Source organism: Gymnodraco acuticeps, unplaced genomic scaffold (genome assembly GCF_902827175.1).
Source record: "Gymnodraco acuticeps unplaced genomic scaffold, fGymAcu1.1, whole genome shotgun sequence".
Classification (NCBI taxonomy): domain Eukaryota; kingdom Metazoa; phylum Chordata; class Actinopteri; order Perciformes; family Bathydraconidae; genus Gymnodraco; species Gymnodraco acuticeps.
Genome location: NW_022992130.1, coordinates 187,792 through 213,730, shown reverse-complemented (window position 1 = coordinate 213,730; position 25,939 = coordinate 187,792). Strand labels below are relative to the sequence as shown.

Sequence of the window (25,939 nt, the reverse complement as noted above, 5' to 3'; positions counted from 1 at the left end):
ACTCTAAGTTTTTGGAGAGTGCGAAGGAGGATCTGATGATTCACCATGTCGAATGCAGCAGACAGGTCCAACAGGATGATGACAGAGGAGAGGGATGCAGTTTTGGCAGTGTGCAGTTCCTCCGTGACAGCAATGAGAGCAGTTTCTGTGGAGTGACCTGCCTTGAAACCAGACTGGTGCGGATCCAGAAGGTTGTTCTGATTCTAATATATCATTGATTTACTAAGTTTCACTTTATTATCACTTGTTGTGTGTATATAATTATATTTATATATGTGACATTTATCGATAACATTTTTGCATTAAGTAGAATCTTACCATTGTAGACAAACACAGTTGTGACAGACTTTCTGTAGAATATTTAAACAATTTTACTCTTTTGTGACTTAACCAGTAAATCCAATATTTTTTTATTGAAAAAGTCCAATAGTTTAATTGTTTAGAGATGCATTTTGCTAAAAGTAGCTAAACCTGTTAAATACATGTATGGAGTAAACTTACATTATTTCCCTTTTAAATGTGGTGGAGTATAAGTATAAAGTAGCATTACATGGAAATACTCAAGTCGTGTACAAGTACCTCAAAATTGTACTTAATTACAGTACTTGAGTAAATGCACTTTGCTACTTATCCACCACTGACTGAAACCTACATTTCCCTATGGAGTGATTTCCTCTTCAACACAGGGGCGTGCGCGTTCATATAGCATAGTGCTTCCTCTTCCCGTGCTCGTGCCCGCCAGACAAGAACGATAGAAAATGGCGAGTCAGTGTAAAAGGCAGCAATGCACAATCGACAGGCGCGGCTTTCGGCAGGAACTTGACTCTTGGAAACATAAACTCATTCACTGTGTAGGTAAGGACAATGCCAGGTACACGGTGTACAATTTCACCGGTTGAATTTCGCCTCTGTGCGACCTTTATCGATGTAAATAACCATCTATTACCGGGGCATCTCCGAGCGACTTTTTGTCCTCAACTGTTTCCTTCTCTCGGCAGCCAGCCTGAGTACTTACATATATATATATATATATATATATATATATATATACATATATATATATATATATACTGCTGTTTGCGACAATGTTGCACTACTTCTTGGGTTTCCTCGCTGTTTTGCATTTTGAACCGAACTGTAGAATTGAGTTATCTAACGATTCTGGCGTTAGTTTGTTTAAAGGGCACCGTGCTTGTTTTAAAGGGAGTGTCTCTATGCGTTGCGTCGGCTAAAAGACCCGTTTGCTGAGATGCGCGTTCCCGTGTAATGATACTGTAGTATTTTGGATGGGGGAGGGCGAGATATGCCCGTGTTTGATGTTTTCTGTTTGTTTTTCTAAAATAGCCTCATGCATGCGTGCAATATTGTATTGAGGAAGTGGCAGAAACCTTGCTGCTGGGGGTCTTTTTATTTGTTGGTATTGTTACACTAACTTGAAGTAGCCCTTAAAACAAATAATTAAAAAGGCCTTGTTGACTTGAGGGTTTAAAGCTCTTTTATTATGCATATTTGTATGATGGTGAGTTGAATCGAAACTATTTTGAACAATTATAACAAAAGCAATTTCGTCAAATAGAAGGAGCTTGCAGAACAGGACCTGGGGGGTTGGACAGGAAGACTTTTAGCTATGCTTATTGCGGTGTCTGTCCACCTTTTTGGTCCAGAATACAGAGTCAAATGACATTTCCTCAACTAGTGCCACTTGCAGTTTGACAGTTTTGGCTTTTAGTGAAATATTTTTGCTTTATGGTTAGATAGTAACACAATTCTCTGAGATGCATTCTAGGTGCAATCCCTTGATTTCACATTTTACATTCAATATCTTTAACTTTTGTTGTTTACAAACAATTGGTCTGCCTAAGCATTGCATTTGTTAGACAAGTTATTGGTTTTTAACTGCTTTGCAGTAGTGTACAACCATTTTACTTTGCTGCTGTAGGACATTAGACCTTTCTGTCGTTAATTCATGTTTTTTTGTAACACTCGATTATTAAAAGAACCTGTTCCACCTTAAACAATAAGAATGTATCTGTGAGAAGTTCGAGGACTAACTATCAGCAGATAAAATCAGTGGACTTTAGTGGTGTTACACAATGTTACAGTAGGACTTGAAGAAGATGGAGAGGCCATTTTTAAATCCATGCCTTGCCAACCTCCTTCTTCTGAGTAGGTAACATAGCAACAGCCAATGTGGACACTCGGCACCATCACACACAGATTGATCACACAAATGAGGAGAGTTGCTCGGTGACCCAAATGTTCAAATCAAATCAGTTACTACTTTTTGTCTGGTTGAAACAAAGTTGATCTTCACTTTTATCTTTCTCATAGGGTAATGTGAATCAAATGATTTCCTGTGTTAACTCGTTAAGAAATGCATCATTTAAGAAACCATTTCCTTATCATACTTAGGCCTGCTGTTGGCTAAATAGGAAAATAAACGTGCAAACTTAAATTATGAAACAAGTCTACGCATAAATCTGTCTGTCCATGTTTTGAATAAGGTCTCTATGATTTAAAAAAAAAAAAATGTATGCAACGTATATTTAATTTAAATGCATGCATTTCATGGTTTTGGGCAGAATATGAAACTGCATTTTTAAAATGAACACATGCATCATCAAATGTATTTAAAACCCAGAACACCACTTCTGGCACTGCTGATCTCAAAAAGTCACATTTAATCACTCTCACTTCATCGGGCTGCTCTATGAATAGGTCTCATTGAATTGTTCAATGTATGTACAAGGCGTGTAGTATGTGTGCACAAATTCATGCATGTTAAACATTTTCAGCTCTTAGTTTATTTAGGAAAGGAAGAAGCTGATTTCATAACCAGAAAGAGCAGCAGAACAATTGACACGAACCAGTCGATGCTGCCAACCGTGCGTGACTTTCAGCCATATAGTCCAGTTCAACAGCCATTATGTCACGGATTATGTAAGATGTGAAAGGCACAATCTAAAAATTGCAGCATTATTTGGTGAAATAGCGGGGCTATACATGCAAAGCTGATCGTTATAATATACATATTATTCTAAGAGCTTACTTTCAAAGACTAAGCTAACAATTTAGACCCAGCAAGAAGAAAGTTATTCCAGTTAAAGTCTACAATACTAGGTGTGCTCATTATTACAACGAACTGGAGGAAGAATAATAGTTTCTGACTAGTCGCTACCCCCAGACCCAGGGCAGTCCAGTCAGTCAGTACCCCCTTTATGATTGACAAATGTCCCTTGTGTTTGGCTATTATTGTAAGGCTGCAGAGTACATGACAACAGCATCAGTCTGCTCTCGGCAGAATGGCATGTTCTGTCCATGACAACAAGGACATACTTTTGTTTGGCTTTTTGGTGGAGAGGGTTGCACGCCACCACCACCCTGCCGATGCTGAAATGGACATTTTGTCTTTGTGTATTTAATGTGAGCAGTCGAACTGAGACAAGGGCAATTGTCCCATAGAACAGCAGCAACAATTGTCTGTGTATGTTTGCCTCTACATGTGTTCATGGTCCACCAGCCCCCAGATGAAAACCGTGGATTTGGGAACATTTGCTAACATCTGAAAATCCCAGGAATGCCAGTTATTCATGCTTCCATTGGACACGTGAGTGAGATTAAGGTGCTCAAATAAATGACGAGCAAATATTGACATCAGGCAGATTGTCTTGTTTATTATTTAAACTTTAGCATGGCCCATTTCCTCCTCCAGCATGTCCCCTCTGATCGGCTTTTAGCCTACATTTTCCTTTAAAAAAAGCCGGCTGAGGTTTGTTGACATTTTGCAAACATAACCACCAGCTTTAATGGATTCATATGGAATGCACTTTCTTTAATTGTGTGTTTCTCTGTGTGTGTACTTCAGCATACATGTGTGTGTGTGTGCATATTTTTCTTTATATTTGCCTAAAATCATGGCCGTATCATATTTGTTATTCAAAGTTATGCTTTGCGCAGCATTACACCATTTGACTGTCAGTTTGCATCACATCATGTTAAGTATTCATGCAGAGGTTTTTTTCGTTGCTGTCGATGTTGCCCAAAGCTGCCACCTCATTGCTGTAAAGCCTGCTCCAAACTACTGCATGCTTCTCCTAATGAACACATTGTGTAGCCAAATGACATTTGAAGCACTTTTTGCTCACGCCCATGTCATGTGTAAGCATGTTTTTTGACCCACAGTGAGTTCCCTTCTTGTATATAGCTTCGTAAGCAACAGTAAATGCATTTGAGATGGTTATGCATTAGAAGTGGTCTCTGTGATGAGCTGCCGTCGGATTAAAAATAGTCATGTTGTGTATCTCGACTAATTTGTGCAATTTTGTCATCTCTGCACTCATCCCCCAGCCCCTTCTAACATCTTCATAACAGCGCTGCTCAGGGATATCGGTGATCCTCCTCATACAAAATTCCACTCTTAAGCATCACATACAGAACATTGGTTGGATTTTAAAAACATGATGCAGGTTTTTACAAGATAAAAGAATGTATGGCGGATAAATCCCTTTGTATTCCAAAGGCTGGAGCCAAAGGTGCCAGATATAGCGACGTTTATTTTGGCTGCATACTGATTCAAGCTTAGGGAAGCTCCCGTTTGCAAGCTTGTGGTCACTCCTTCAGAGATAGCATTTGTACAGTAGTTACAGTGGGGGATGGGCTGAGTGGGGGTTGATGCAGCACTGTACACCCTCAGCACTAGAGCGGCAGAGGGAAGGGTGGGTCATCCACTGGAAAGATCACTGCAGTCTCAAGATGAGGCTAAATGTAAGCATTTTATTAACATTTGGGTTTTTTGTGATGCATACATTTAAGCATAATTAACTTCAGAATTAAAATGTGGGCGATAGCTTGTAGAAATAATGGATGTAAAAGGAATTCATATGGAAGTCCTTGATACTTATAACACACAGGTTTTGGTTCGTCAGAAACAGTTGTGGTTCGTCAGAGGAAAACATTTGACCTGATTTATAAATGTTTGGCATAATTGTGAGTGGACAATGGGTTTTGGTATCGCTATGGCACCCATAGCGATACCAAAACCCATTATCGCTTGTAGCCAGGTTGTGGAAGTAAAAGTCCATCCATTTTGTCTATACACATTAATACATAGCTTTTTAGTTTTAGGCTTTTCAAAGGCTCACAGGACATGACATTTCCGTAGCTGCTTCCTTTTTGTTTTGGATTAATTTGGGTATACTCTATCATAATGTTGTAGTGAATTGCTCGGATAAAACTGAGTAAAATGTGGGACTCTGGATGAAGTCTTAACAACTGCCGAGGAGGTTAATGCGCAGAATTGTATAATTTACGAACAAAGATTTCTCAAAAATGGCTTAAACAATTAAGACACTTGTAACCAAGGACCACAAAACGTTATCGCTAAGTTATCTGAAGGAATCCTCTGTGCAATCGAGCAACATCATGGACGTTTTCAAAGAAATACATGTCCACGTCAAATAGGCCTGTTCACTGTCGTGCACTTCCACTGCAAAAATGACAAGGGGGTTCTTCAGAGATTTTCTGCATATGCTGAACATTGACCTTTTGGCCACACCACCAACTCACGTGGAGCTAGCAATAAGCAGTAAAGAGGGGTTTTAGCACTCATTATGTTCAATTCACAGTGATGTACAGCATAGGTTAAGGTTAGGATTTAGGAAGGTTAATCTGATGGTAGATCTGTGGGATTAATCTTTCAAAGTGCTAGCGGAGAGGGTGTCGTACACTCCTAATCATTCCTCTCTTCATTTTTTCTGATTGGCTTGAGATGTAGGTCAGAAGAAGGCTTTAATTTAGTGTGACTCGAGTATTATATTCAATTTCTACCAATAGGACCTCCTTAAGTTACACACCATGACATCTTTTTGAATGGAAACATATATTATATATATATTTTTTTTGGGGCAGAAAAACCAAAACCAAATTGTAAGCAATGTAAGTTCGTCTAAAAATCAGATGACTTTCTTTCTCTGTCGACATGTTTCCTGTTTGAAAAGCTTGGTTGGAAGCTAGTCCTGCAGAGATGTCCTTTACCTTTTAACCAAGCCCTCCTCAGAGAAATGAAAGAGTAGGTATCTCAAGATTCTGGGGAGAGGGCACTTTCTCTTCAGTCAAAATGTGCTTCATATCATAGATGTCTCAATAATGGTCATTAGTCCGGGGAGAGTAATGGTAAAGATAAACAGCATTTCTCTATGATTTAAAACAAAAAACTGCATTTAACTGCGCGTATCTGTTATTACTGAATTTGAGATATCGTCGTCATATAATGGTTAACTTTTGACTTTGATTTTGCCATATGATTAGTAATAATAGCAAGTATATGATTTTAAATGTATCATTTCAAATGGACCAATAGTAAACTTACATTATGTGATGTTTTAAAAGAAAATCTTATTATCATTTCTATTCCTTGGTTAAAAATCAACTTTTATATTAAGTACTAAATTGTAGACAAAAGTGGCTCTTCTCATCTCCTGAACAGAGATGTTTTCATTTCAGCAAACACACTTGGTATGTTAATACATTTTGATTTCAGCATACCTAAATGTAAGCTTTGCCTTCACTCGACTATAAATTGCCTGGAGGAAAGCCACATTATGCATTTGGAGTAAATAAATAAACAAACAAGGCAACAAGGGTTGGAAATAACAAAATGGTCTTGAATCATCCTTTTCCTCGTATAGAGAAAAATTATTAACGAGAATGAGTAACATTGTCCTAAAAAAAAAAATGTAATATGCTGTATATAAAAAAAAAAAAAAAAAAAAAAGATTCTAGATTCCTACCTCCCCCCCACTTTTGCAGTGGATGAGATGACTTCTGTTAGCCTCATTAACCTGATATCGCTCGTACAGTATGTCATTTTCATTAATCCTCAATATGTTTTATTATAATTGGGTCTAAAGCCCGATGGCAAATACTACCGGTCTTCTTTTTGCTTTGTTCTCATCATTATCACTTTATACCTTTGCTTATTATTGTATCTGGCTTCTGATAACCATACACCAAACCAGATGTATGTCGTGAGAGCTCAATGGTGGCCTAATTCCTTCTTAAGTTAATTAGTTGGTGAATGTTCCTTTTTCACAGGAAATAAAGCAGAAAAGTTGACCGTTCTCAGTTATTTTTACATCCGAAAGTGCGTTACATATGGCAACTGGAGGGCATACAGTGATGGTGCAGTGTTTCTTTCCCTTTATTGTGCATTTTAACTATATCCATTATTCCGTTTTTATACACATTTATTTTGTAGAGCTTGCATGACAGCTATAAATATTTTAAATTGCTGGATTAGTTTTTTTGTGAAGGGGTTCTTTTTATGATTCAATGATGTCACATATTGTGATGTGCACTATCTGCCAGTCTGAATGCATGTTAACGTTGCCTCAAAGTCATGGTTTACACTATGACACATTTAAAATGCCCTAAACTGAATTCCTGAAGAGTAGTTTGATGTCATGCCGCTTCTCTGTCAAACCAAAGTGGATGACCTACTTTTCTCCCCCTGCCTTTGAAATATTTCAGAAAATAGGATTGGATAGCTTCAGCTGAAGTCCTGTGCACTAACCCAGTAACAGACTCATGCAGCTATAGGCAAGGCAGAGTTTCACCCCCCCCCCCCCCCCCCACACACACTCCCCTCTTTATGTTTGGCTGTTGAAAAGTGGGTGGGAATTTGTAGGGAGGCAGAGCGAGGGCATTTTAAGAGATGACAGCTTTTATTGAATCCACTGTGAGTTTTGGAAGAGGGTGGACGGTAAGGACTGTTCATTTTCTCACTAGTTTTTCTGTGAAGGCGTACTGTAAATAGGCCTTCAGTACTATGTTAGTGTGTTAGATACACATTTGGGTAATTTTGTGATGTTTTTCTTTTTTAAAATATAAGTCTAAATTCTTAAATAATTTGTCAATTCTACAAATGCAAATATGTTTTTAATTTCCTCTTTCTTTTTTACAGCCATTTGTTTGGCTTTTTTGTGTCCGAATGGTTTGATTCATTCTACTTCTGCGTTTTGGTGCCTACTTCATTTGATGTAGCACTCTCACTCATTTAAAATCCAGTTCAGTAGACAGATGTTACCCCTGACCTCTTTAGCGCTTGATTTAATGCATATAGTGGTTTTGGATTTGTTACATTGACCCCGCGGCAATAAGCAGACATTGCATATTGTGTTAATGCGCTGTTGAACCAAGTCCTATGCAGCATAACACATTACATCTTTGAAACAGCTGGGACTGTAGGACACCACCATCTCACCAGTAATGCATCCAAGATTTTCTGTAGCCTGTTTGTGTGATAACGGATGTTTTGCTAGCTTTTTAGTGAAATGTGAAGATTTGGTTTTGGCAGGATTCCCAATCCCAACTAGGATACTTTAACACTATCTTATGGCGCTCTTCTCTTTTAATGTTACAGCAAGCAGTCACTCCCAACTCTGTAGGTGCTTTAGTTGCTTGGCAACAGGAGGATGAAGTGCATGTATTTACTGTTGAAGTGAAAACCTGGGGTGAAAGCTGATAATGTGTCTTTTTAAAAGAAGCAGGGGATTGCTTACAGGGGTTGTCAAGAAGAAATGGAAAGGCAAAGACCGCCTGGGTGAATGTACTAGACATTATCACGTGAAGTGTCAGTAATGTACAGTAGACCATGCTCCATTTTCTTTTCTTCCTTGACTACAACAAATTAATTTGGGCCCTTGGGCGAATGAGGCTGCCCTAAAGAGTGATTCATTTTGTTCTGCTGTTTTGAGCACAAAGCCTCAATTAGGAGTATATCTTAACAAATACTACGTCCAAATGTATAGCATTTTTGACTGCATATGACTTATTGACTTATTGTATTTCATATTGTTCCTCAGGATTTGAGAGCATTCTCGAAGGTCTATTTACTCCAGGGCTGGAAGAGGACCTCAAATTATTTAAAGGTAAGTGCATGAATGAGATTTTTTGGTTAAATCTGAAACTGTCATCATGACTGCTGCATTGTACCATGTGGTACCTCTCTACATTCACTCTACCAGACTGCAGAAGAGAAGACGCCTTGTATTCCCACAGGGTTGCTGTTTAGGATGGCGTGGGGCTAGTGTAAAAGTCCACAGTGTACTACAGACATTTTTAAAATGCATGATGCTAGTGAGACGATAGTGGCCATTAATTTGGTTTTCATTAAAGTTTCACTGAGACGATTGTCAAAGTCTAAGTAGACCTTCTACAAGAGCAATGGGGGGAATCCGGCTGCTGAACATTATGTTAAAATGTATCGCTCTACTTTTGATTCACTCAGTCTCACCGAAACAAATCAAAAACCCTTTATTTCCTGGCCCATGCATTTCTTTCATTCATACATTTCTGTCTTGTTATTGAGTCGTCATCTGAAGAATAATGCATACTGATTGTTGGAGACTGTAGGTTTCAAACAAAACCATTGTCATGATGCATCCCAACTATTTAACATTCAAAGATTCTAAGGCTTTATTTTCCTATGCACAATAGCTATAGTGTAGTTGGTGGTAATACTAATCTACTCATTCCCAGGCTCCTACAACAGGGCATCATTCAATATGCTTAATAAATATATATTTATTAATATAAAAATAAAATAGGGTTCTGTTGAAACCAACAAACATAAGATTCAGTCTGATTATGAACCCCCTTTTTAAAGATATTCATTCTGGTAGGAGGTGGTTTGGACATATATTTGCTGTGACAATGTGGCATTGGCTAGACGTAAGCAGTGACCGCAGCCTGACCGTCCTATGATGGGCGGTTATTAAATGTCAAAAGGTTTGTTGCTGCACCTTTTATTAAAAGCTCTTACTATAACCGTGGGCCTCTCGTGTCCTCCATGGACAAAACAAAAACAAAAAAACATAGATTTGTTACACAGTTGTATTTCATTGCTTGTTATCTGTTCTGTGCCCTCAGACCTCGAGCCGACAGCAGTGTCTGACTGGTCATTCGATGAAAATTGTTTATTCTGCTGTTTGAGACGAGACAATGTAAAGGTAAGATTTAATGTTTTCTCTATTTCTTTCCTTACATTTTGATGGTGTCTTTCAGAATTTCTGAAGTTGTAGAAATACTAAAAGCAGAAGACGGATGGATGTTAGGAAAGCATTTGAAGTGCCCATGCTCTCTAATACTTTACTGTTTACTAGCAGAATTAGTTGTCGTCAAATTACATAAAGAGAGCAATATCAGTCTGAACTGAGTAAAGCGAATGAAACAACATTCCCATGTATTGGTCAGTGTGTGTGTATGTATGTATATGTATATATATATACGTCCTGTTTAGGTCTGAAGACCATTGACTAAAAGTGTTGTCATTTGATAGGAACACTTAATTGGCTTAACCAACGAGGGGATTGAAGACAAACCGAAACCTCTCCTGGCTAAAGATCAGAACACAATCAGCCGACTAGAGAAACAAGCCGAGGAATTTCTCCATGCAGTCCTTGGCAGAAAAGGTGAGTCTTACTGCAACAGTACTTGAATGTTATGACACTAAAATGCTTATTAACAGGGAACCTGCAATCACTTTGTAAGGGTTTATTGTAAATTATAAATGTAAATGTTCTACCCTATTGCTACGGATCCAATAGTGAATGTTCACCAAAGGTACTTGACAGTTTTTAACCCCATGTGTATTTCCTTTCAGATGTGCCAAATTTCTCGGACCCAAACATTCCTGTAGTGGCTCGAGAGATCCTTCAGAGAATGATGCGACAGTTTGCTGCCGAATATACCTCAAAGAACAGCTCCTCTCAGGACAGTGGCTCTGATTCCCAGCCTTGCTCTGACCAAAGCCTGCCGACCCCCTCCTTGATCTCAGGGGCTTCTCCTCCTGCCAGCCCCGCTGCCACCGTGGCTGGGCCCGCACACAACCAGAACCCCGTCCTCAGCAAGCTCCTCATGGCTGACCAGGAGGCTCCTCTGGACCTCACCATCAAGAGGCCCCCATCTCTGCCTACTGAACAAGGTAGTGTGAACACTTCTGCAACAGGGCAGCTATTCATGCCTGAGCTAGGGCCCTGGTGGTTGGCCAGGCTGAACTTAACATTGAGTTTTTTCCCCTTCCTTCCTTCCTTCCTTTTTTTTTTTACAGATGGAGTTCTTGACCTATCTGTCAAAAAGAACCGCTACAGCAGCGGCAGCCTGTCTGACCGTAGCCCCTGCCTTTCTCCAGCCACTTCCACACTCAAAGGGTAAGATATCTTTTTTTATTTATTCTCCATTCCTTAAGCCGTGATGATTTCAAAGATGTGTTAAATTGTAGTTTAGGTGAGTCACAAAATGAATTTGGAATGAGGGGTTAGAGTTAGTGGCATCAATTAATTGGCATTAGCTCAGTCCTGACATCTCAGAGGCTTGAAGAAAATGAACAGCAACACACAGGGTTGTGCTAAAAGAAGTGTTTTTGCTACAAATAAACATGAGATAAGGGTTTTTCTAACTGCAAGAGAGGGACATTCTTTGTGTGCTTCTGCTGCTAGACTCTAAATGTAAACCTCACTCCAGTGCGTCCTTGTGGATGCAGTTGTTTCATGCTGCTATTCAAAATAAATGACTTGCAGACATAAGTTTAATGCAGCCGCCTGGTCCTGATTTCTGTGTGACCTGTCACTGGTATGGCCAGCTAGGGAATAATGGGTAGCATCTTGGTAATTTGCGAGCTACCTCGGCTTAAAAGGATTTGGTTAGCTCTGCCTTGTTGTGGTCCATTATTGTCTGGCAAGGAACTGGCTGGCCTGATTATAATGATTTACGACAGGACTCACAGTCTTGCTCATGTTCTTGAGTCTTGCAACTCCTTTCGTCAAAAATTCTCATTGAGGACTGAAGCCCTGCACAAATGCAGCGGATATAGCTATACATATTTATTTTAGCCCAATCCTCAGAGACGCTCTATGTTGTAGCAGAAGTAGAGGTGTTTAAATAAATAATGTCATATTTGCACATCATGTTCTTCTCCCGAGGAATAATTGAATTAAGTTTTTATATTTTCAAACAGTAAGCATTGTTATTATGCTGCTAACACAGGTAGTTTTCCTATAATACGTGCAATATGTACATAAACATGACATGATTCAAATTGAAATGGAATTTGCTGTAGCCGTGTAATTAATTCTTAATGAAATCAAACATGTGAGACGATACCTTTATCCAAATAGAATTGATTTTGTTTTGTTTTCCCCTTTAGCAAAGCCCCTTGGTAGTTGTTATATCCATCTGGACTTAAATGTACCGATAATGACATATATATTTATTAAACACTAGAGGCTTTGCATGCTCCTCAATTCATGTTTTGAGAACTGATATAATCAAAAAGTGATGATCAGTCTAAAGGTATAAAGCTGGCTCTGATTTTTCTATTATATTTTATTAATTTATAAAAAAAAAGAAGTTCATTGCATTATTTGTATCTTTGTGTGACCATACTTCAGTTGGGTTTTGACTCTCGATACACAAAACCCTCTGCTGGCTTACTCTTTTATTTCTGCGCTTGTTCAGTGGTAACGTCACACAAAATGTCCAGAGCTTTGCATCAGTCATTTTGTATGACATTGTTAGTGTGCCGTGCTCAACAGCTACGTGCCAAGCTGCCTTACTGGAATAACAAGTATTGCCTCCTTCTGGCTATGCTTTTTCAGCCAAGACTCCAATAAATGCCTTTCCTTTGCTTTTGTTTTGATGTTTCTTTGCCCTTTCTCTTCTTTTTCGTTCTTATCTATTATGTTGATGCAAAAGTTGTAAACAATCACAGCAATTAAATAAAAAATGGTCAAACTTGACACTTTTTTTGTTCTTAAAAGTCACACTCAACTACGCAGTCAGGTATTTTAAAACAGTGATGTTACCAAAGCAAGGTCATATAATAAAGGAGTGGCCAACATCCTCCCCTCCCCAACCCATCCTCCTTTAGAAAAGAGAGATCAGGCACTGTGCAAGCTCTGCTTACACCCAATTTCCTTCCATCCAATCAGGCCTTCCTTGAGAGCAGACGGGCAAGTCGGGCTGTTTATGAAGAGCCTACAGGATGGGATGAGGAGGGAGAATATCGGCCACTCCAACCGTTATAAGCCTTCCTCAGCTCTTGCATACTCGCTGCACATCAAAGAGGAGCCCGATCTGGAGAGCGACCCTGAGTCACCTCTCGGCAACGGCTCCAGACCTTCTGACCTTTTCAAAAATGGATCTTCTTCCTGGAGTTCTAAAAGTCATTTTGGGGCCCTCCTCAAACTCAAAACCAACAGCGAGGCTAGTGAGCACCTTAAAGACATACCCAGGTTGTTGGAGGCTGCTGGACTTTTGACAAAGTCACTTGCCTATGACAAAAGAAACCTCCAGGAGGCCTGTAGGGACCACAGCCTCGCTCTTTCTCATTCATCACCTTTTGACCTCAAGATCCCCCAGGTGCGAGTTTTGACCTCAGCAACAGACTCGTCTTGGGATTCCCTTTCCACCGAGTATTCGAGATCAGCTTATGAGAACGGTCTGGGAAAGGCACTTCGTTCCATACTACCCAGACAGATCCAGAAAAAGGGCAGTGGGGGTTTTAGTAGCTCAGGTTCAGAAAAGGACTATTGGCCTTATGACACTGACCGCAAATCCTCGCAGGGAAGCTACCCTCAGGAATCAGAGTCAGATCTAGGTAACAAGCAGCCGAGGAAGAAGCGTGGGCGATACCGACAGTACAACACCGACCTGCTGGAAGAGGCTATCGATATGGTGATGGGTGGGAAAATGAGTGTGTCCAAAGCCCAAACCATCTATGGCATTCCACACAGCACCCTGGAATACAAAGTGAAAGAGCGACTGGGGACCTTGAAACATCCACCCAAAAAGAAACTGAAGCTGTTAAAGATAGAGGAGCATGGTGTTTCACGGTCCCCAGAGAGGATCCAACTCTCCCAGCAAATTGTCTCTGACCAAAGGGAGAGTGTATCTGACGAGAACGGAGAGGATTTCCATGATGGAAGCCTCTCATCAAATGAGTGATACAACTTTAATGTACCAATAATTATGTACTTTTTAACCCTGCAGAGGTTGCATTTGCCAGACAGTGGTAGTAGCTGACTTGTTTTCCCACAAGCCTTAGTGGTTTACAGTAACATTTAAATCTTATACCTATAATTATTCATCTATTTAATTCTTCACCTACCTTTTGGTCAGTTAAAAATGCTATGGCCATCTATTTTACACACTCAAAGTGTCTCCTTGACCTGGCATACTTGCTAATTATAATTAACAATATTGTTAGTACATTATTTATTTTGGTTATGTTTTTAAATGAGTCATTCCTGGCGCTAACATGTATTTAAACATGTTAGAGCCATATTGAATAGTTGTTAAGGAAGTGGCGCCCCTTGGTGTCTTCTCTCAGTACTGTTCAGAGCACTTGTTCTTATGTTCAAAATGAACATATAGTTTATCCTACAGAGTATGTAGGTCATTATGGATGACAGCGAAGGTCTCTGTCACTGTTTTGCAAATGCACTTCTATCACTAAAATGTACACTGGAGATGTAAGTAAATTATATTCAGAGTATGTATTTATTCCAAACACTATATACAACAAATTTATTTATTATTCTAGTCTGTTGCAATAGCATGATGTGTTGTCCAGAATTGTCACTTTCCTTATGAATCCAAGTCAAGCACGACACATCTTTGCCACCTAACTTTTATCCCTATGTGTTGCTGTCCTTTTTATGAATGCTATTTTTTTCATTGCCTTCACTGCACTCAGGATTAATGCAGTTTGAGAAGCAATACTTGTCAGTCAAAGAAAATATCTCTCAGATAGTAGATCACTGTATATTCATAAATATACCTCAGCTAGAGATAAGCTTAACTGAAGCATTGCCTCATGTTAGTCACCTCTAAAGGGGTTGATGACCAAATCCCCCTATTTGACGTAACATTTCAGGATGTCTTACTGACAAGTATGCGTGTTCTACTCTTAGATAACTTCACAACCTACCTTAACTAGTTTTCAGTAGCATTTCAGTGCCAGTGTATGCCTTCAGAGCATCACAGTTCTTTGTGAATCAGGGCTTGTCTTTTTCAGATTTCAGGTACTATCTCTGGGAATGTCTTTCTCCACAGGAGAAGGGCAGAATTTTTCCTTTTTTATTTACGATGTATAAACAATTATACATATACAGCGCATATGTTCACATCTCGCTCGCACTCGGCACATGATAAATAATTATCCTCGGGTCAATTAATAACATGTATCAGGTTTGTGGGGATGATACTCTGTTTTAGTGACCTGATTATTCACAGTCAAAATAGCGCACTAGCTGAACACTTGTTATCAGTTAACTTTTAACTCTTTAAAATACAATAATGTATATGTTAAAAAGGTTTATGTCATGTTAACAAGTATGTTAGAGTCAAAATCTAGGAGCAATTATGTCATTTCAGAAGCTCTTAGCTCAAAGTCATTACTTTATAAAAAACAACTTTTATCCATCAATATTAGCAACTGGAGTCAAACACACTGACTGACTGGCTGTGCTAGCTTGCTAACATTTGCTAGCTAGAAAAGTTAGCAAACATGTTAGCTGCTGTCATGCCTCTACCCACATCCTCCTATTGCTGAAGTTACCAAGGCAAACATTCAATGAAAATAATTCTCTTCATCTTGAACCAGGTGAGAGTGCAGGTTAACACTCATTCCACCATTTCCTTGAGAGTATTTCTGTGTTGTATCATGGTAATGGTACAACACGTTAAGGATAAAAAGCTTTTAAAAGCCCTTTTCATTGAATGTTTGCCCGGTATTTTTGCTCTATCAGGACGTCTCATCGTGCATTACCACTTATACCTCAGGACATTCCAGAATATGGGATCATGGCCCAATATTCTTTCTATCAGGTCGATGCACAGCTCGAGAAAATCTTGGTCTTTTGTTTTTCCTCCAGCATTATAAATGTTGCTTAGATGAAAATGGATGTTTTGATAAAAATAAATGATTATTTCACCTCAAGCATTGAACTCCTAACATAACATAAACTTAAACATGTAAACATTTTGAAGTGAGAGTTGGTTCGGCAGTAACATAGTTCAGGGACTCGCACACTTGTATGTTAATCACAATGTAACAATGGAATAACTTTGTTAGATGGTACACCTTCTAACTTTAATTTCCTCCGTGACTTTCTCCTAATGCAGGCTTTATTACTTTATTTTAAATTGGGTTGCATCTCCTCTCACGTTTAGTTTAAACTTTTTGATACATTTAACAAATTAACCGCTCTTAATTGCATATATTTTTTTACATACTCACAAAATGTCATCACTTTGTCTTGGTTAAAAAATGAGTAGCCACTCCAAGTACACTTGTACGATTAATACCATTAGGTCAAATCTACTCGCTGTTTCGCTTTCATTAACTGTATTTTTTAGCATTGACAATCATCCAGCATGACTCAAAAGCCACACTTATTTTCTCATTCCGAGTGTTAAACGCATGCTTAATGAATTTGTTAAAGGCATACATGCGTTTTGGGTTCATTGACGGGTAACAAAATAAAATGTTTGCGCCTTTATTGTCTATTGTAGCAAATCTAATGGCCGACTACCTCATCTGGAAATCCCATATCACAGTCTACTGTTCTCATAGCTGTTTTATGTAGCAATTTCTCATGTACACAATACAGTTTATTGTAAAATCTTTGAGTGAAGGCGAATAGTTTACAGAAAAAGCTTTCAAACAGTTATATAGGACGGTAGAATATCTGTCGAATTCAACCGTATGTAAATATTTCAATGTATCCTTGTAGTTAATTGCCTCCTCATATATTTACGTTGTCTTAATCCTTTTTCCTTTTTGGGGTCCGGCTTTTGTTCGCACAGTTGTGACTTAGGGAAACCTTTTTATTTCCATAGTGGGGGAAGAGTTTACATCCCCTTGCATTTCTACACAAACTGATCTGTGGAGTTATTTTGTTAATGCAATATTTATTAATCAATATTTATGAACTAATGATTTTATCACCACTTAAGTAACCATGAATGTAAATGGCTTTAAACAAACAAAAGGTTGTCCACTGAAGTGTTAATAGACATAGGAAGATAATGCTTAAAATATATATTTAACTGTCTTGCATAATAAATGCGAAGGGATAGCATTTAAGATTGTCCCGCTTTATTGTGTTGGGAAACTTTTGCTTGGTAAACATATTGTTTGAGGACTGAAGGTCCAGAGCAGAGAATATCCCTGTATTTAAAAAGAAAATGTACATATTTATGTTTGATTTAACATTAACATTGTACAGGAATGACACTGGGTATGTTTTGCATGATTGGACTAAATCATTTGTGTCAGTGGGAAGTTAGTTGTATATGGTGACGGTTTATCTTTGGGGGTGATTTATTTAAAATACTGGAGTGTTGGTGTGTTTACTGTCAAGTCAACAATGTATCAAGTAGATAAACTGTGAAAGTTAAATATCCAGAAACCTGTTCAAATCTGGTTAATGGCTCACTGGACCTGTGGTAAAATATAGTTGTGCTTAACTGCCAGATAATTTCTTTCTGCAATGTGCAGTATATGGACATTGTTGATGAGTTAACACCTCCATGTTTGTGTGCTCGTGTGCTTGAAATATTGTTGAAAAGAGTTATGTTTGCTTCTGCTTGTTTAGTTATTGTAATCCTCTGGAAGAACAAGGCATGTACTTTGTGTCAGTTCCCTACTTTATTGCAAAGTAAAACAGAGAGCGAAACTCTCAGGGATGAAACACTTACCACAAGTTATTCAGGTACTCCACTTTACTCCTTAGAAGCTTGCAAGCAGGATTTAAAGAGGGTTTAGCAAAACATTGGTCAGGTTCCAGCAAATGTTATTTTTTTAATCTCTATAATTATTTTTCAAAAATGTACATTTGAGATATTTGGCATGCCATACAGCTTTGTGTTTGGATCCCAACAAATCTCAGTGCATCTTTCTCCGTTTTATTGTTTTTCATACTTGTTACACAATGAATGTCAATATAACCTACCTGCAGGTACGATGTTGACCAATGACTATTTAGTTCAACTTTTTCTTTCAAGTTCAGTGCCTCAAACAGCACATCTAATTAAAAAATACTTCATGTAACATTCTGAAGATATTTACAGAAAGTTCTAAGATATATCTCAGATATTGCATTGCAGCATTTACACCTCCATCTTGAAGGGTGTATTGTTTCATTTGCGAATTGGAGCTGAAATCCATATTTATTTTTAAATCACTGTCCTTGTTTCTTTATGCATCTAGTCGAATATACTGACAATACTCCAATAATATGAATAATCTAAATTTCACTTTGCCACTTATGCTTTATAGCTGGAGTGTCATACGAGGTATTGGCTACATAACAAGCTTTACACTAGATATACCACCATCTCCTCTATAGCTTAAGGGTGATGCTATAGGTTTCAGCTTTACTTAGTCAAAGAATAAATATTCTTAGTATGTTATTAGGTAATGCAAAATGTATTATTGTATACTACAAATAGTTTGCAAGTATTTGTTTGGAGTATAAGATGTCAGACAATGCTCAACAGAGCTTTTTATGACCACATATTCATCATGCCGTTGCCAGCACCTCTCTCTCAGCGGCACACGCTGTGGGCTATGTCTCCTTTTCATTACTCAGCAAAGCCTTGTGACATGTCACCTCAGGAATCCAGATGTGGTTTCATGTATCTGTCTATTGTTCTTGTTGAAAGACCACTGTATCATTAGAAGGACTTGTTTTTTTGTTTTTTATTTTTACAAGGAAAATAACCTTTTCAGAATTATAAATATATTTTTGGCATAATGTAATGATATAGATGCTCCAAAGGTCGCGATGATTTTGTAATAGACCTACCTCACTGAAAAAAACGTTAGCCACAAATATAAAACATGCTCCCCCCAGTTGACTGATAACATTAGATTTGCATCAACACAAACGAAACCTCCCAGGTATTAGAAATAATAACTTAGCTTTGTTTAGTCATGCTTGATTTTGCTTTTACTAGTTAATTTGTCTTAAGTTGTTAAGCACTTATATGTAATTGCCACCCTTTGCACTAGTTATTAAATACATGAAAAATTGACAAAAAATATCTACTCTATATTTCCCCCCAATGTATTTGCGCTTTCAAGTGATAAACATGTGTTTGACCTTTTAATCAAAGTGGGCCACCGTTACTAAATGTGTTGTGCATGTGTAAGATGTTCTTGATGTATACTGTAACAAAAGGCACCACTGTGCAAAGAAAAAAAAAAAATGTAATATCTGTAACAATGTAATTGGTCATGTTCACTGGATGAAAGGCTCACTTTTAAAATCACATATTCTTCTAATAAATATGCAATGATAAACATTGTGTACCATTTGTGAATTATTTGGAACAAACATTAAGCTCTAACTTTTGCCCAGTAAACTGGTCAAAACAGATTCAAAGGAACATTTCTCTGCATAAGTGTAATAATCACAAACCAATCAATAGTATAAACCAATAATGCTTCTTCTTTGTGTGCAATAACATATATATTTTTTTTCCCTCAGGGAGTCTCAAGACTTTCCTATTGCAAAGGCAACAGACCTGCAGTCGACCTCCACGCTGGAACGCTTCATGGCCAAACTCTGTACTCAACATCAGAGACAGATAGTAGATGCTATAGGTTTTCTACAGACTGAGGTCAAAGCACTGGCATCTTCCAATACACAGAACGTTTCTAACTCTCCCTCTGGGATCCAGGGAAGTGCTTGTTCCACTTCAAAATCCAATGAACTCACTCCTAAGAAGTCATGCCCTGAGCTTAGATTTCCCAGTGAATCCACTCCCAAGTCAGAAGTCCAGGATATGTCCTATTCTATCCCAAGCATCCATGCAATTGGGAAAGTTCCAAACAATGCTTTGTTGCTGAAAACATCAACTGGCCCTGCTTTGGATCTTCGCACCCCTGGGTCAGGGAGCAACCAAGCTTTAGTCACTCCCAATGCAAATCCATTGGATTCAGAAAACAACCGCCATGGTGATCATGCTCCTCTTAAGATGAAAATCATGGCCAGCAATGTTGCTGCCGGTAAAAAGTTGTCATGCGTGCTCAACGCCTCTCTTTCATCTCACTCTGACACATTGGAGGACAGACAGGGTAACTCAAATTCATCTAACAGAACAGAGAATCATAGTGCTAGACTCAGCTCCTCTAAGAAAAGACACACTCAAACAAGTCATGCACATCATGTTAGGCAGAGAGATAGTCTTGGGCATGCCAAAGATAAACAAGCAAACTTGTTTTCACTTCACATGAGCATTCCTTCCGAATCTCCGCGGACTGCCAGGAAGACCGTCAGGTCGTCCTCTGATCATGGGATTATGGACTCAACTTGTAAAGGATTGGCTGACCCTGATCTTGGCATCTGTGACATTGTTTTTATTGACAAACCAATAACAGAGTGTTTTAAGGAACAGCAGCGTGGCGTGCTTCCTCGCCGCAATGCCAGGAAAAGCACTAGAGGACATTTGTATTCAGATGAAATCTGGGAGTTGAAAACTGTCCGTACATTGGCGGGGAAGGGCAACTGTCCCAATCCAATGCCAGATATGATCACCTTGGTCACCTCAAAACAAATGCTTTCAAAGCCTGAAGGTGTACCATATATAGATATGCCTTTTGCTGGAGCAGGTAGAGAGACAATGAGTCAGCAAATGTCCAGAGAAGTGTCCAATGAGAGTGGGATACCAGGAACAGGAGATATGGTGGAGGTAGCAGCCAGTGAAGAAGACGTAATAGTAGAACATAGTCAGACAGACAGGTGTCAGAGCAAAGATCAGTTGGTCCCTTCCTCTCCGATAAGGTCCCCAAAAGAAAACAAAGAAATGAATATGATCACAGATGTAGAAATGGACACAAAGGCAGATTCAGTGGAGACAACAGGAATTGAAAAACTTGTTTCTCAGGCTCCATTTGAAGCAGAACCTTTGAACGAGCATGAGCCTCAAGAGGACATGCATGAAAGTCCTGAGCAAATAGCCACCGACACCGTAGTGGGGCCATTAGAGGATAATATCATAAATGAAGATGAGCCCCAACTTTCATTAGATGGACTGCACAACAGTGAGCCTGTTCTCAAGCAGATTAGTGCCCCGTCACCAGTGGCTCAAGTTGAGGAAGAAATAAACGAAAATAAAGGGGAAGAAATACAAGATGAGAAAAGTCAGGATCTTCAACCAGAGACAGAGAAACACAATGACAACTTCAACGTGACAGAAAAGACCAACATCACTAATTTGGCAGCGGAGCCAGTAGACAAAGAGCCAGAAATGAATACATCTGAAGCAACTGACTGTGTAGTGCCTTTAGAGACTGAAGGCGATAATGACGAAGACGTGTCCACAAAGTCTCTTGACGCGCTCTTGAAGGAATTGCCCCCTTGGCGTAGAAAAAAGGGTACTGCAGCATCACCGTCAAAGCTGATAAGAGAAACAGACGCTGTGGTCGTGGGTTTTGTCAATGGTAGACCCATATCGGCCTCTGATAGAAGTCTGCGGCGTAGATCAAATAACGCCACGTCTCCTACTAAAACCCCAGTTAAAACTAGTCAGAGTGTCGACATCAAGACTTTGGTTGATTCAGCTGTTGAAAACAAATATTCGGAGGAGCATCTAGCTGAAACAGACATAGCTGTAAAATCTATTGATACTACTCCTGAGATTCAGAAAGATAAGGAACCGTCTTCTGCCCCACCATCGAGTCCAACATCTACATTTCCCCCCAAGACCAAATTAACCCGGAAACAAAAAAGAGATAAGGATGGTTTGTCTGTACTGTCCGAGCAGCGACAACTTAGATCGAAAGGAACTCCAGTTTCACCGCCCGAATCTACTGCTGCCATTTCATCTCCAAAACCTACTGCTACCCATGCTCTTCCATCTACAGAGACCCTTCCCTGCCTACCCCTCCCTTCTTCGCTTCCTGTTACTTCTCCTCCTCCAATCGAGTCATCTTCCCCTGAACAGTCCAAAAAGAACACAGTCCCAATCCCAGAGACACTGGCGGAAGATAACATTGACAACTCGCAACAAGAAGAGACAACCCCTGAAGAAATACAAAACAACATCGAAGAAAATACATCGCAGGCCAACGAGAAACCACCGTCTACAAGTGCTGTAGTAGAAAGCAGTACGAATGAGAAACAGCCACTTGTGGTATCAAGTCCATTAAAAATGGAAAGCCCTGTAACGACTGAAATGCCAACACAGATTACGCCGATAACAAGTAAGCGGGTTCTCCGAAAGGAGGCACAAGCAAGTGATGTTGCTTTGCCGCAGAAGTCAAATGTAGAACCTTTAGGAGACAAGTCTGCAAGTGGAGATGAGAGCAGTTCTTCCCTTTCAGACAAACCGGCAAGAATGCCATTACGGAGTGAGAGTAAGACTGAGATGCCTCCAACTATTACTCATTCATCACCAGTTGACAACAAGAAATTGGCTTTGAGATCACAGAGATTAGCTGTACCCTCTACCAGTGCTACTGTAGCTGGAAGACAGACTGACCTAGCTTCCCCTATTAGAATAATCCCAGAAAAAGCAACCAAAACTCAGATGAAGCCTCTTTCAGTGGCTGTTGTGCCTGAGTTTCCTCAAAGCTCTGCCCTTCCTATCAATACACCAAGATCTCAGCCCCCAAAACAAACAAACAGATTCCTTGAAAATTTGAATGGTGAAGAAAACCAACACCTAATAACAAATCTGAACATTAAGTATGATAAAATGCAAAAAGGCTGGGTGCAATTGGACAAAGAGGGTCAGCCGGCAACAAAGTACAAAAACAAATCAGACAGGCAGGCAGCCATATGGAAAAGTAAGCGCAGGGCACGGAAATCAAAGTCTTCAGATCACCAGAAATACTCGCCTTTCCAAATGCTCTTCGTGAAAGGTTTTAATCTCTCCAGTATCTGTCGTTGGTACCTCGAAACAACAGAAACAAAGTCCCTCGTCATTGTCAAGAAGGTAAATACACGTCTTCCGTCAGAAACTCAGCTGTGCTTCCACAGTGCTAGTTCTTCAGGGGCCTCTCAGGGAATATTTCCAAGCATACAGGCTGAGCGTTTGAAGAAACATTTGAAGAAGTTTGCCATCGCCTCTCCTGTAAAGAGCAACCCCAAGAGTCAGAAACTTATTGCTAGAGCCCTGGAGGCAAATGCAGTCAAAGAGAGAGGAGAACTGCCCAGTTCTACTCAGACTGCCAAAGCCTGTGCCCAGGGTGAATCCCAGAAAGCCTCTGGTAAATCAAAGAATCCAGCTAGCGCAAGGATCCTGAAGAAATACTCTAATATCAGAGAGAAGATGCAGGTTCAGCAAACCAATGTTAGACTCAAAGAGGCCTCAAAAACCTTAAAAAACAACAATATGAAAAGACTGGACACTAAAAAGTCGGCCGCCAAGTCAAATGTGAAACCATCTACGAAGGCACAAAAATCAGCCCTACCTGTCGGGAAAAAAATGAAAGCATCTGCTGCAAAGATGGAAAGAAGGAAAACATTGGCTGGTAGAAAAACTACAAAGCCTCCGGTTCAACAGAGGGCGGTCAAGGCTCAGGGCAGCAGTAGAGCTTCAAGAGATGCAACTAAAAAAGACAAAATGCCAAAGAGATCTTCTCAACGACTAGGGTCTCCTAAAATATCTGACCATAACCCGGGCGACAAATCGAAAAGCAAGGCAGACAATAAAAAACAAACTGAAGCAGAGAGAGTCGATGTTGAAAAAGCAGCTCTAAATAAAGTGAGTCCTAGCAAAACGCTCGCAAAGGAAACGTCACAAAGTACTGTCGCTGTAATCAAAGGAGACGAGAAGGCTGATGAAACGCCACGGCCAAGTGTGGATGGCAAGGCTCCGACCTCACCTGACCAGGTACTAACAAGATCCCAGAGGAAAATGGAGGTAGCAGTCCCGTTGAGTGGTGGCCCTACTCTTGCTGCAAAGAAGGCCGCAAAGTCCATGAAATCACAAAATGCATCTTCTAAAGCAGTCAAGAAATCAGAGAGACCCATGCTGATGAGAAGAGGGGCGAAAGGAAGGCAGACTGCTGTGTTACCACGCAGTGTGACAAAATCCGCAACCAAGAGAGCTCGGGAGCCTTTAAAGACGCCCGCAAAACGCACTAGGACATCACTCTCTAAATGAAAGTGCACCTGCAGAGAAGGACGATCTTTAGTTAGGGGATTCTGTTACTTTCTTTTCAGAAAGTCCAGAAATACATATGTTCTACTCTCATGACACCCCTTCACAGGACACCTTGTTCAGTTGGCAAATATGTGAAGAAGCAAGACATTTTGAAAGTAATTTAGGCTTTTGTAAAGTGTGAAAAAACAAATGTGATATTTGCTGAGTGTTTGCTCTGAGTTGAAGTCTACAGACAAGTCATACATGAGATGTCATAGATGTAGTTGCTGTAGTTTCTGTTCCAGCTACCCAAGACAAGGCTGCAGATAACATTATGAAATCTTATTTTAAAAGTTGGGATAAACATCAAACATCTGATGCAGATATCGAAGTGACATTTACGTTCACTCAGCGTCCTGTTTTGTTACTTTTCTTTTGCCATTTTGTAAATAGTTATTGTTTTAGATAATGGCATACACTGCATTGAGTGCTTGCTATGAGAAGGGAGGTCATGTTTTGTATAAGGTTTTACAGACCGTAAGTAGGCAGTTAGTTTCTCCAGCTTGTCTTCTAAACACAACATTGTGAATATGTGACTGTTGTGACCCGGTGCCTTATTTATGAAGTGTAAACAAATTGAATCTGTTGCTAAATGTGAAAACTCCTGTCCTTTTAGCTATACAAACGTTCAATTCATGGAGAGGCTGTCTGCATTAACTAGCTTCAGAGTGTGTAAAGAGGTTAGGTTTCACATCTTATGCCTCATGTGTCATCTCTACATTCTTATGTTGACCGAGGCATTAAGGTTTATTTTTATATTACTATTTTTTTCCCAGAGCATTAACTTAATATCGTTCTTACTTTAGGTGTTAGATGTTAAAGCAAATAAGAGTCTCAATTGTTAAACGGACAGACGTGCTCTGTATGTGTCATGAAATACATTTGTTATGTTTGCGGTGGTTTTTCATCCCTATCGACCATTGCACCCTTTGTTATCTACTCAACATCCCATTAAGTATTTGACCTGCTTCTGCATGTGTTAGGTCTTGGTAATGTGCAGACAGCAACTCTTGCATTATAGCTATTGACTTCCTAGAGCTCAAACCCATACCTATCTTTATACCCTTGAACTTGGAAAAATGCTAACCTCATTCAAGACTTTGTATGCAATTAAAAGTCAAAATGCTGTACTGAAAAATCTGAGATGACTTTGGGATACTGGCCTATGAATCACTTTGGCAACAATGTTTCCTAACAAAGGCCTAAAAATGTATATTTGGTTGGTAAATATGAATGAAGTGATGGCCTATTTAGCATTAATGGCACACTATAGGGTGAGTCATTCCTTCCCTGATTTTACAAGTTTGGATATGACATGTTTGGCTAGTCTTAGTCACACTTTTGAGTTGTTTATGTATGTATGTTGCAGTTTTATTATTGTCAGGCAGATGTTCTCATAATGTGAAGTTTCTTAACTTCCACAGTAGTACATTTCATTAGTGTAGTGTTATTTTTTGTGTTCATTTCTCTTTAGAGGGTAAATTGTCTGTAAATGCAAACACATGTTTTTATTGTTATTTAACTCCTTGTCAGCTAATCTATAACAGCCCACCAAATATCGGACTTGAACATGTTTATTCTTTACAGTTGCTATTTAAAGATTTTGATTGTGTATATTAGAAAGAAATGACTGCGTTATTTGTGGTAATCCCAAGAAAGATACATCTTTATGTCAAGAATTTTGTATTTTTGCTGGAGTTGATATAAAGATGTTGGCATTTTT

General features: G+C 39.3%; 1 protein-coding gene across 3 annotated transcripts; it reads left to right on the top strand.

The window, feature by feature from the left end:
* The first annotated feature begins 738 nt into the window (after nt 1-738).
* Nucleotides 739-25,939, top strand: wu:fc17b08 (ligand-dependent corepressor). 3 transcript variants are annotated; one of them, XM_034203741.1, is made up of 7 exons: nt 739-855; nt 8,862-8,927; nt 9,928-10,007; nt 10,337-10,469; nt 10,661-10,981; nt 11,108-11,207; nt 19,554-25,939. In XM_034203741.1, exons 1-7 carry the CDS (start codon nt 759-761, stop codon nt 24,175-24,177), a joined length of 5,421 nt encoding a protein of 1,806 aa, XP_034059632.1. In that variant the 5' UTR covers nt 739-758; the 3' UTR covers nt 24,178-25,939. The 3 variants fall into 3 exon arrangements, with proteins under 3 accessions (XP_034059632.1, XP_034059634.1, XP_034059633.1); XM_034203743.1 differs by lacking the exon at nt 19,554-25,939 and adding an exon at nt 12,987-19,368; XM_034203742.1 differs by having other exon boundaries at nt 747-851.

What these genes read in the sequence shown, in the direction of transcription:
- wu:fc17b08 (XM_034203741.1), top strand. Translation starts at nt 759, where the DNA reads ATGGCGAGTCAGTGTAAAAGGCAGCAATGCACAATCGACAGGCGCGGC. An exon ending in TAAACTCATTCACTGTGTAG is followed by an intron (nt 856 to 8,861) that starts GTAAGGACAATG and finishes ATTGTTCCTCAG; the next exon opens with GATTTGAGAGCATTCTCGAA. An exon ending in GGACCTCAAATTATTTAAAG is followed by an intron (nt 8,928 to 9,927) that starts GTAAGTGCATGA and finishes CTGTGCCCTCAG; the next exon opens with ACCTCGAGCCGACAGCAGTG.